The sequence below is a fragment of the Sycon ciliatum genome, chromosome 9 (assembly GCF_964019385.1).
Source record: "Sycon ciliatum chromosome 9, ocSycCili1.1, whole genome shotgun sequence".
NCBI lineage: Eukaryota > Metazoa > Porifera > Calcarea > Leucosolenida > Sycettidae > Sycon > Sycon ciliatum.
In genome coordinates, this window is record NC_088651.1 from 6,887,801 (window position 1) to 6,900,644 (window position 12,844).

Genomic DNA, 12,844 nt, shown 5'->3' on the forward strand with positions numbered 1-12,844 from the left:
CAAGGCCGCTACCCGTAGGAAAACATTTCATGGTTTGCATGCATGAGACCCAGTCACTGACTGAGTTTTCCGTATCCGTAGGAACGCGACCACCCTCAGTCAAGGATCAATGCTCAGATGCAGCTCCTAAAACAGTGCGAGGTGAGTAGATCAGACCCACCACAAAGTGGTCAGAGACCGGGAATGATGATCGGAGAATCCCATTCGCTCGCCTGCATCCATGTTTCCTTTGTACCAGGCAATGGGTTCTCGGTGCCGGTGGAGAAAGAACCCTGGGCAGCTAGTCAGCCGTTTCCATTTGCAGACCAAAGGAACTGTAATTGTGTACATGTACATGGTTTTTTTTTGGTTTTTTTAAGCCTCTTATACCAGTATACGGGCAATCACAGAACATGATTTCACTGGCCTGACCGCGGCAACAACTGCAAAGCAAAACAAAACAAAAAATGTAAATAAAAAGAAAATGAAACTTTACAATCTGCACACAATGACAACTCCATTTTTAAGATAGTCTCTGTTGATCATGTACATGTATGATGTTATTGTACATTATAGCCCGAAGCGTGCAGACTCGCAGTACTTACACAACCATCCCATACCGCTGATCCAGATCATAAAAGCAGGAGCCCTACACATGTACATATATGTAGGGCTCCCTAGGCCCTGGGGAAAATGCTGTGTGTGCCCCCTGTCCCCCGCAGGACATGCACCCCCTCCCCCCCCCCCTGGACTAACCAACCCACATGTCACAGTATCGCACCTAGAGGCCAAGGATGCGTTTGGTTGGTACGATCTAGAACAGGATCGAACAGCTGGTGCACATGGAGCAGCCTCATGCCAACCAAACGGTACTCCGGAAACAGAGCACATTTTTGTGAACAAATGTGCCAAACTTGGTGCATTCTTCATAATGTGTATGGGTCACCATGGTCACTTTGTATGGTACAACGAGCCCAACCCAAAAGCGTATGCATGTGATCATTTGGGACCAAAATCGATGTTCCCGCTAGGCTTCACTGTGAAAAAGTGAAACTGCTCGGTCTGCTCCGGCCTCGAGGCCGGAGCAAGCAGAACATGTTCTGGCCGACCCAGAACAGGTGCAGTCCCAACCAAACGCGCTGTTCTGGTGAATCCTGTTCGTACCAACCAAACGCGCCCCAAGACATTTTTGCTGAAAAAGGTCGATTCGCAAAATTATGTTGATTTTCAATGTACGTGATGACATGCGATTGCTGGCTATGTTAGGCCAAGTAAAAAAAAAAGCTAGATGATCGTCCCCGTCCGCCCCAGTTTTTGTCAGCGCCCCAAGAAATATTTTATTTTTTAAATCGTGAGTTTTTGCCGAAATCGTTGGTTTTTTACCGATCGCGGATGCAGGAAACATGTGCACGCTTTGTTTAATACTTTCTTTACTATATGGACCACATACTACTAGTATATCACAACGTCAGTATCGATCTGCTGAAGAAAGAAAAAGAAAAAAAGAAAAAAAAAGAAAAAAAGAGAAAAAAAACCTTGATGTTGTTGTGTACACTGTGTGCATGAGAGGGTAAAAAGTAAAAAAATAAAAATAAAATCCTCCCGCCCTCCCCGATTTTTCCAAAAAAAAGGACGATCATCTAGTAATTTTTTTTACTCGGCCTTACAGTTTCGATCATACTTTTTTTGCCTGGGACCCTGTTGGTCCCACAGCCAGTGAGTGCGTTCGATTATGCACGCGAATCAATTCACGAATCGATTCATGAATCGATTCGCGCTATTCACATCACCCCATGTGAATAGGGTGAATGGATTCCGAATCATCGCGATTCCAGGGCTCATGGCATGAAAATCGAACGACTTGAATGCATGCGAATGGATTCATGAATCGATTCAACTGCATAATCGAACGCAGCCAGTATTCCATTCTACTAACGGGTACATCATAATGAAGATTAGCCGATATAATGAAGACTGGCGTGTCATGCACATTACATGTAATCATCCGGTATCCTCTAAGATACAGTCACTTGCATTCCTTCCAAATTGTCTCAGTGTTGCTGATATTAAGGGGGGAATGACCCTTCGCGCACGCCATACTGGACCGTACATGTCCAAACGACCACAACTTCTGTTTCCTTCAATATTTCTTGAAGAAATTTTCACCATGTCTTGATGGAATAACATACAACAGATCAATGGCACTCTGAATGAAAATAAACTAAAGAAAGTTGGAAGATTTGACAACAAAAGGATAATTATCGCACAACGGACAAAAGCTAAACGGTGCGCAATTTTATCAGAATGTAGTTCATCAGAATCATCTCTTTCAGCCATAGATATTTAGATTACAGGTACACGCAGTGCGTTTGCCTAATATCACACAGTCCTAAACATCAGTGGCAGTGGTACAGCTCTCACATGCTGCACTACCGCACATGCGCAGTTTCCTCATGGATGGAATGGGCAGAATATGCACACAGGATTGAAGAAATCTCCTGCCCATAGGCAAACGCACAAGCTGACATCACACAGATTTCAAAAATGTATACTTTTGCATGTCCATTCTGTACAAGTGAGCCAGGAAACTGCGCGGAGTGTCAACAAACCACTAAAAATGGCGAAAATTCAGGGTATATTTAGGTCTATATTCAGGGTATGTTCAGCACTTTTCATACAGCACCATCACGATGCAGGCAGATAGCTGCACTAAAACTTGCCCGGTCCATAAGTATCTCCTTCCTCTTCAATAGTGGTCTCCTCCCAGCCCTTCTTTCGCCTTCTTCTCTTCTTTCTCTTCTCCTTCTCTTCTGCTGAACCTTTGCGATCGGCTTTGCTGATGCGGGTGAAATCCTCATCTTGGCATGCTTTGTGGGTCAGCACGCCAGGTACACAGTCTGCTTCCAGAAGCACACTCTCCACAGCCAGTGCACCATCATTGAAGTGGGCAACTGCAAGGCTGGCAGCGAACCGGACAACATCAGCGCCACAGAAGCTTTCCTTCTGGCACATACCCCAGATGACGCCGTTGAAGCTTTCATTCGCATTCTGCGTGGCTCCGAGGAGGCATCTCTCGAGAAGCTTGCGCTCTGTCAAGCGGAGATACAGTGGCTTGACGACGTCAAACACGGCCTTGGGGAGAATGTGGCGATGGGTGTACTCATCCCTGACTCCAGCCTGCACCAACTGCCACTTGCACCAACTGTCAGGACCGGTCGGGCAAAACTGGTGCTGGGGATTGTCGTCTGACGAACACCGGTGCATAAGGCCACTCCAGATAGCCCGGGCCATGCCTTGGATGTCTTGGCTGTGCTCCCTCACTGCCCATCCATAGTACGTCTGGAGAGTGTCAATGGCTTTGTCGGTGAGCCGGCCTTTCCCAGACAACGCCTTGCCGTCTGACAATTTCGTACCCTTCATCGTCTTCTTCAGCTCCCGCAAGCCCGTGCCGATGCGTTTCTGTACATGTCCAATGCACTCCTCCTTTTCAATGGCTACACCATTGTACGGGTCAGCTTCAACGACAGAATTGAATGCCTTACTGTCGCCATCTCCGATGTACGTTGTATACCGGAGACCACGATCAGCAACAGAGCGACTCCATATGATGACAGCTGCCTCGCTCTCCATGGCTGGTGCAGATCGCGCTGTATTCACTCCACAGGTGTGGGTACCTTTCCAGGCAGTGAAATCAGCTGCACTAATTCTCCCGGACTCCTTCCGGTCGTTCCACACAACACATTCCTGGCAGTACTTGCTGCTCACGTGTATGTCCAGTACACGGCCTGTTCTCCACGATATACAGGCAAAGACACCGTAGAGAGACGTATAGCCGCGCCTCATCCAGGTGCCATCGCAAGTTACCGCCACGGTGTCGCAACCATTCAGCACCTTCACCTCATCAGCAGCATTGACCATGCTCTTATGAGCCACAGTGGCTGCAGCGATCACGAGTGCTTCCTGGTGACGGGTGTAGGCATGTGTGTTCACAGGGCTGGGCATGTCCATGGTTCCGCAGAACTTATTCAGAGCGGCACGTCCCTTGCCAATTCTCCGCATGGCTAACACTGATCGCCGGTTGACGTCAAAGAACCGCTTCTCTTTCAGGCATAGGTTAAATCTCCAACTGTGACTGCATAAGACATTGTCGCACTGCACGTGCACCACCGATGCGAGGCCAACAGCGCAGCAGTCAACAATATTTATTTTTCCAGATTTGCACTCGCTACACACAGTGGCCACGTCCAGAAGCTCCTGAAGACATTTCAGGTACACAATTCTGTTGCTCCGCAAGCAATCCTCTTCTATCTCTTCTCCAGATCCCTCAGACGCCTCAGTATCGTCGTCCTCAGAACTGTCTGGGTTCGAGTTCACATCTGAGCCGTCGCTGCTGTCAAAGCTTTCATCAGCTAAATAGGCCGGCTTCCTGCTCAACTTTCGCGTGGACGCGCTCTTCTCAGTCACTTCAACATCACTGGCGACCTCAGGAACCTCAACGACATCGTCGACTTCAGCAGCAGCTGGCTTTGGACCAAAATATTTCCTTTTCTGTCGTCTAGAACGTCCACTCGAGCTCGTTCTTCGGTTCCCCATTGTTCAAATTTCAAATAATAATTATTATTTTTTGTTCTCAAGGCAGGAAGCTGTTCAGCGCTTCTCCTTGTACGCCATGGTATCCAGTAGCAACGATTTCAAGTCAAAAACTCGCTAGTAGTACGCGGTTTCAGTGAAAATCACCGACTGCATGGAGTGCAAAATTGTACAAATTTTCGTTCCGTGCGTACTCATTTTCATTTGAATTGTTGAATTTGAAACGGTCGTAACTTTGGAACCAATAGTCCGTTTCACCAAAAATTTTGTTTCTACACCCTATAGGGTCCGCTGGCCTAGTTGGATACCCAAAACAGCCAGAATTGAAACTTTCAATTTTTGAGTATCTGAAGGGTCATTCCCCCCTTAATTAACATTCTGAACCAGTTGATCAGTTGATGCAGTTTTTTTTTCAGAAAGGGCACAGAATTATCTCAGGTCTGGCAAGGAAAGAAAACCGGGGAACTCACTAGCCTAGGAGAATGTAAACAATACTAAACATTGATGTGCTCTTGCTACCAAGGTGAAGAGTGTTCATGAAGTGCTCATGATCTCGTATTAAAGAAAATAATACTGTTTCAAGGCGAATCAATACTGACTGGTGACCGTCACCTGAACAGAAGTCTGTGAACAAACAAATGCTTGACCCTTGTGGCGAGGTCACATGACAACATTTGTATTGTCCTACTCCCTGATTGGAATGCCATTTGACTGTGTCTTTGTGTTCTGTGTGTGGAGTGTAGATCATACAAGCAAAGGTCTGTGCGTGTGTACTGATTTTGTACTCACCCTGTGCTTCATATCAGCGGTGTTTTTCTGCAACTCTGGCTTCGTGGAATCTACGATGGTAGGCTGCTACGGTGTAGACATGTATAGGCCTCCGCGGAATATGCTCGTATTTTTACCGATAATTCCTTTGAGCATTGCTCAAAATTACGTCCGATAATTCCCGTAATTCCACCAATAATTCTCACAATAATGCTTTTTTTCTTCCCTTTTTTGCAGATACAGGGTTTTTTTGCCACTTGTACGAGCAAAAAAATCACGGTTCGCGTGAAACTCGGCTGGAAACTTTTTTTTTCTTTCTCTTTTGAAATACCGGGCGATCAACTCATTCAGGATCACAAGCTTTTTGGTACAAATCAGGGTGTTAAAATGGAAAAAATTGAAAAAAGGCGGGCATTGCTCAAATTTTACCGATTATTCCACAAAAATTGCCAATAATTCCCGTTTTAAAAATCACACCGATAATTCCCGAAATTATGCCGGCATATTCCGCGGAGGCCTAGACATGTAGACTGCTACGCGGTGCATGTAGCTGTACGCAGGTCACCTGGCTTGTCTGTGTGAAGTGGATCATGTCGATGCTGTGTTTGGGCAACAAAAGCGGTATCAACCAGTTCTGCATGATCTGCTGTCCAGATTTGCCACACTTTGCAGCTGGTGAAAGAATTTTTGTCCAGTTTGTCAGTGGCTGGTTGATGCTGTGACATTTTTGATGGATGGTGTGCCCATGGTCGATTCGATTCTGGCAGAGGTGATGTTTGTGGAATGATTTGGCAATAGCGACACGCCGTGGCGTTGCCTTGTTCTTGAAAATGGTGAGATTTGAACGTGCTCCGCAAATCACAAACATGCAATCATATCCCTCTTCCCTGCCATGCCAAATAAAAAACCTCTGCTGCGTCAATAACTTCCCACTAAAGCGTGGCACCTATATGCCTTTTCCATTCAGGCTGAGACGTTACCGGCTCTTGAGGCTCTCTTGACGGAGTTGTTTGGACCAGCTGCGAACAACAGTGATCGTGTGCAAGAAATTTGTAAGTCATTGTATTCACCGTCTGCTATTTGTGTGAACTCAATCATGAGCAAAATTTTGTTTCTTCAATGTCCTCAATGTTTCTGGTCCGCTGTAAATGTGATTTTCTATTTCAGCGAAGCTGTTGAATAATTTCTCGCAGCAAGATGGGTCATGGCGCTACTGTTTGTATTTCATGGAGAACAGTCGCAATGAGTATGTCCTGATGTACTCAACCAAGGTCCTGGAGGTCAGTGCCAGTGATGCTATGCAGTTACGTAATAACAATTACGATATCTAGTGGCCTCTCAAGTATAATGCTGTTAGCGCTTATGGGGTTCATGTCAGACTTCATGACTTTTTCTAGGAAGTCGAGCTTTGCCTCCCAGGGACTACATTAAAAATAATTTCCAAAGCCAGTTTAGGTACAAATCGTTCAAAATCATTTCCTGATAAAAATTGCTATGAATAAAACAAGTGGTGGTGACACATTACCATGATGGAGATAGTCAAATGGAAATATGTACACTTCAATTCAGAAATATTGTTCTTTTTGGTGGTGTTCAGTGAACCTACATTGAATGGTGCGTAAAAGGAACGAAACAAGACTACATATTTTCAGGATCAGTCGGGGATGTGAACTGCCCGGAAAGAAAGAAAAAAGACCCACCAGGACTCGAGCCCGGGACCTTGCTTGTCGTGAGCAACGCCCCAACCATCGGACGTATTTTCATTTCACTATTATTTTCATCATGGTAGTATGTCAACATCCCTTGTTTGTAAATTGGTAAAAAACTGTCGAAAGTCAGGTAGTGTGCAGTGATTCACGTACGTGTACTTAGTACCCAGCTGTATAACATGGATGATCTGGAATCTGCCAAGCTGACGAATGGGGAGTGTCTCGCCCTTGCGTGTGACAAACAGCTGTGGCTGCGAATTATTGACAGTTGCATGAGCCTCCCGTAACCAGGTCCTGAGAGCTATATTATGCGAGCTGCATATATTGTCATTATTATCGACATGAATCTCCCATGTATTCCACTGCCCTTTATCTTTCTGTATCCTGTTGTAAAAGAATTCCCATTTCATCTTCCTCAACCTAAGAGCAGTACGTGGCACGTGGCCTCTAATTTCCTAAAAACTTTGAAATTCTCCGTGAAGTCCAAATTTCAACTTCCTCAACCTTCTGAAAAAAAAGAAAACTAGTTTAACTTAGCACCTATTGGCATGACACCGGTGGACCATCAATATTCAGGATACGATTCGCGCAACTAAGGGCGCGTACAAATTGTCCTCATCACCTTTTTTTTCTTCGAAATATCTTAGAAGAGAATAGTTGAAGTATCCAGGTTGCTGTCAGCCTCACCGTATCCTTTGGCATTGTCGTAGCAATGAGATTTCCCAAGCGTGCTTCCCACGTGATAATGGGCTTCACTTATCGTAAGTGCAAGTTTTGTCGTATGCACTATGGGAAATGCATACAAAAGGCAGTTTAACTGCGGGAATATTCCAAGCTCTTCTAAACTAATCCACCTCTCCCATTGGATGAGATTGTGGAGTTTCGAGGAGTTTTGAGCAGACTTTCGTTTTCTGAAGAGACCACTTTGGATGCACTATCTCTGGTGCAACGTCCCTAGTGCCCACTATACGCTGCATATGAAATGCATGGTGTCAAATAATAACAAATATGTAGTGAGTGGTTCCACCATCTGGCCAAATAAGGGCGTGCACATGGTACTACGACAAATACGGTGGCAGTGATGGAGCAGCACAGCACCCCCACATTCTCATTGGCCTCACCATCGCAGTGACTTGTCTACGTAGATATGAATGTGCAGCAGAGAGCACTTATGTGTGTGAGAGAGAGGGGGGGGGGGGGGGGGGGGGGTGCGTGCATGCCTGCGCAAGCACAACTTGTGTGTGTGCGTGCGTGTTATCTGGCGCTTGTCTCGATCTGTTTCAATCAGAATCAGATCCGCTATCGTTGCTATAAAGAGAAAATCTGTGGGTGCACATCCAGTGCATTTGCAGATTTGCGTGCTTCTCTTGCGACGGGCGTATACATGGTACATGGTGTGTGTGTGTGTGTGTGTGTGTGTGTGTGTGTGTGTGTATGTGTGTGTATGTGTGTGCGTGTGTGTGTGTGCGTGTGTGTGTGTGTGTGTTTGCCATGCAGGATCTAGTTAACCACACCTGGGCTAGTGTTGACGTTGCACAGAAGTCCGAGCTGCGTCAGTTTATCATTGAGTATGCTGTGCGCAGTCACTCTCAGATTGTGCCCTACGTCCGTAACAAGCTGGCCAAGGTCATTGTGGACATAGCACGTCAAGACTGGCCCCATGACTATCCACACTTCCTGGACACTGTCATACAGGTTGGTTGGTGCCACACTTCTGCCTACGCCTGTGCCTACTCTGTGTGTGTGTGTGTGTGTGTGTGTGTGTGTGTGCGTGTGCGTGTGTGTGCATGTATGCGTTCTTCATGTCTTTTTTCAAGGGTGGTACAGGTGTCATGCTTCTTGGATCAACTCATGCCTTGTGATATGGAGAAGAAATTGATTGTGCTACGGTACTGGGCAGAAAACCCCAACCTCATGAATATAATAATGCCTGGTAGCACTACACTGCACACACACTGTTCTGTGAATTCAAAATTTGCGCTGCTTTATTTACGAGGTCAAATTTCTCTGGCCAGAACTGTCCTTTCCTCATTCATAATTATTTTGCTCCATTTTTGTTTTGTTTGCGGCTGTTGTTGCTGCTGTTGTTGCTCATGGTGGTTCCTGTGCTGTTCCTGTTTTTGTTGCTGCGTCGTCGCCATCGTTGCTGACTCTGTAGCTGCTTCAACGCGAGGACACAGCGTCGTTTGGCCTACTGGTGTTGCTGACGCTGTCGCAAGAGCTGCACGGCACACGCGAGGATCTGAGCATGGCGCGGCGTGACGAGCTCAATACGCTGCTACTGCATCACGTACCGACGGTGGTGGGTATACTCACCTCCATGCTAGAGCGTACAGTTGAGCAGCAGGAGATCACGCTGCTGACACCACCCAACACACCCGGTGGTCCGCTGATGTCACCGCCAGGCAGTAGATCATGCTCGCCAATCCCCTTCAGTGTAAGTCAACGGGGGGGAGGGGGGGGGGGATTCTCGGGCAGGGGCGTAGCTGGTCCCCCTTTTAGGGGGGGGGGGGTGCACGGCCACATAATATATTATATACATATGTAGGATGGCAGATGCATGTCATGCATGGTCATTATGTGCATCACTGGGTATTCACTGGGTATAATGCATAAGAAAAACTCTTGTTACTGTAAAACGACAAACTTTCGCGAGCGATTAACTTTCGCGACTTTCGCGAGCAAGGTCGAATCGCGAAAGTTTGACACGCGAATATGAAATTTGTACTACACGATCGATGCGTCGATGATCGATCGTTTTGCAACAGATCTGTACAGTACGAGAACGTGCGCGCGCATGTATCACTCACTGCACTGACTGTACATTCACAGCGCTGATCGATGCTTGCACGGCTGGCTATGTCCAACCAAAGAGCGCAGCTGTTACAACGACGGGTTACGTACCAACACCAGTCTTGCAAGTACATGTAACAAACATTACTTGTCGTTGGAGTACGGCGACTTGAACCAGAAGAGAATAAAACGATCGACTGGAGAATGTCTCAGTGTTGTGGACAGTGTTGTTGAATTTCTTGGAGCGTTTGGCCAGCTTGCTGTTGCGTAGATTTTAGTGTTGTACCGCTCGAAGAAGTCTTCTGAATTTTATCGCGATGAGTATCGCAGTGGCTCAGCAGTTCGAAGAGAAAGTCTTCCGATGATCCCTCTTCGAACGTGCCATTCTTTCTCTCAGTACTAGTACTTACCTTATGGTTCTCTTTGATGCCTTGATTCCTTCTTACATTCCTTGATTCCTTCTTTCATTCTTTGATTTCTTCTCTCATTCTTCATGCACTCTACGCCCAGCACTCCGAGGCTTCGTAAAATAAAATTCTTTGATTTTCGGTGGAAGGTAGAAATCGCTAAAATTAATCGCCGCTAACTGGTCCAGTTTGCCAAAACGCTAAATTTAGCCGCCGCGAAAGTTTGTCGTTTTACAGTATTGCGAAGAAATGCCATCGGTCCCTTGGTGTTCGTCCTAAAGAGGTTTGACTGTTCCGATGGTATTTGATACGGATTTGTTTCTTTTCGACGCATTGTGGTCGGTTATGTCAAGAGTACAAGAAGCTATACGTGGGCAGCTTCTGACCTTTTCTTCTGCATGGGTGTCTGTCAAGGCGAACTACCTGGATTACAGCATAGTTGGCGCGGATACGTGGCAGGAATTGGTGTAGGGCGTGCACAACTGAGCTGCAGTTGTGCAACAGGAGAGTCTGAGGAGACCTGCTGGAATCCTGCTTGTACGCGCTAACGTTACATCACGAAAATGATGTAATCCAGGAATTTTGCCGTGACAGCAACCCTTTAGAGCTGCACACGAATGGTTGCGGTCACTCTCAGTTACGATTCGTTTCTTCAGATACAAGAAGTTACCTAGATGACCAGCTCGCGAAGTACGCCAAAACTTACTATTCTGCTCCAAGACTATAGGAACTATAGTGCTGCTTAATGAAATCCAGTCGCTTTACTCAAGTACGCGCCGGGCGCTGCGCAGCCCTAGACCTACGAACACTGGGCTGCGGAATGTTGCAAGGCGCAAGCTTGAGTGACGCGACTGGGTTTCTTTGAACAGCACTGTAGTATCAGTGGCGATTGACAGTGGTGGTGTTGATCACACTATGGTTCTGGCGTTCACCAATTCATAGATCCATGGAGGGTGGTGGCGTTCCTACGGATGCGCAAAACTTGGCCTCTGACCGAGTCTCACGCGAACCGTATTTTTTTCCCACCAATTATGTGCTGGGCTGACGTCATGATGGTGTATGTTTGGATGTGTGTTTGTACAGGTCGGCACGCCATCATCGTTCCTGAAGAGTGGTCCTGCATTTGGTAAACTGCCCGATGCCAGCTTGTCAGGCTCGCTGTCTCCACTTGACGGTAACACACTGCAGGTAATAAGAGAAGATTTCATCTGGTTGGGTGGTGGAGTGAACTGACAGGAGAGAGCTGATTTCATTCACCACTTGTTACTTGATGACAGGATCTGTTGTGTTGTGCATGACATGTTGGGCTCAGGTCTGTGGCTGTTTTTGCTTATTGTGGTGGAGTGTGCATTTTGGGATAAACCTTATTCACGGTGTACAGATGTATGAAATACCCGAGAATCTTGTAGGATCTCTTAGAATCCTGTAGTCCCGGTTGGGTGTTGCATATTCAGGACCAAAATACTGTGTTTCTACGAGCTGCTCAAAGTCATCGGGTCGCAGAGTGCGGGAACTCTGAGCACGGATGATGAGGTGGTGCACCACGTGCTCGGGACGGCCAAAACGCTCTTGTAGAGTGACAAGAATCTCAGGAACATTGTCTAGGACAGCCAGCAGAAACTGCACTGCGTCTCTGGCCTTGCCCTTCAGCGCACGGTGCAGGCGGCTCAAGTTCTCCGCGTGCGAAAGCCCACAGCAAAACTGAAACCAAAAAGAAACTTAACACAAAAGCCACCAGGTCCGCTCGGCGCCTCGCGCACCAAGATCATCGATGAAATGGAGGCATCGCATTTCGCCCTCAAGGAAACAGCAACTATTGCAGCGCAGCGGTGAAAACTGCAAGAAAGCGAAAGTCATAGATCACGGACACAACAGAAAAGTCTGTACTAAAGAAAGCGCATCGCTAGCCGCACAGCATTGTACACACACAGCGCACAGTTCACTGTGCATTTGGCAAAAAAACACATGTTCGCGTCATGTTCAAGGAAATTCAAACGAAGGGAAAAAGAGAGCAGAGAAGTTTCGAGAAGTATAAGAACGAAGGAATGGATAAGAGAAACGTTCTTGAGATGAAGAGTAGAGAGAAGAGCAGAGACAGACTGGAAAGAAGTTCTACAGAAGACGTGGGAGAGAAGAAAGGTGAGAGAATGGACAGAACGAAAATACCAAAGAAAAAGTCCACAAAAAACTCAAAACAATGTTGATCTTGTCCACAAGTTCAACCATCAGGCAGGAACAGGCCCTGAAAGCATTTCATGCAACAACTTTTTTAGTAGAAGATTTAGCTGGTCATTAGCTCTATCCAAAGTGAAAGCTGGAAAAGCGATTGTCTTTCATCGAATATTGGACTATATTGGTCTCATGTATAGTACACAATGAACACCCAGCCCGGGCATGTACTGGATTTTGTACATCAGTACAACGTGCATAAGGACCCTTGCTTTTGTGGTCTGTATGGTGTGTGTGTGTGTGTGTGTACATTTTTCTGCGTGTTTACATGGTGTGTCTGTGTGTACACATGGTATGTGTGTGTAACGTTGCATGGTGTGTCTGTGTGTTCACGTGCATCTCTTTACTCTGCCGTAGCTCGCCGAGCTT

At 46.5% G+C, this 12,844-nt stretch overlaps 1 protein-coding gene across 1 annotated transcript in view; it reads left to right on the plus strand.

Moving 5' to 3' along the window:
* Positions 1–5,924: 5,924 nt before the first annotated feature.
* The window catches only part of LOC135824786 (exportin-6-like), a 32,592-nt gene continuing 25,672 nt past the window's right edge, over positions 5,925–12,844 (plus strand). Inside the window, exons 1-7 of the mRNA XM_065337490.1 lie at positions 5,925–6,170; positions 6,305–6,389; positions 6,505–6,617; positions 8,544–8,741; positions 9,205–9,483; positions 11,330–11,434; positions 12,833–12,844. The exon at positions 12,833–12,844 is cut by the window's right edge and continues 225 nt beyond it. Coding sequence (XP_065193562.1) covers positions 6,168–6,170; positions 6,305–6,389; positions 6,505–6,617; positions 8,544–8,741; positions 9,205–9,483; positions 11,330–11,434; positions 12,833–12,844 — 795 coding nt within the window. The 5' untranslated portion in view covers positions 5,925–6,167. The remainder of the gene's footprint in view (positions 6,171–6,304; positions 6,390–6,504; positions 6,618–8,543; positions 8,742–9,204; positions 9,484–11,329; positions 11,435–12,832) is intronic.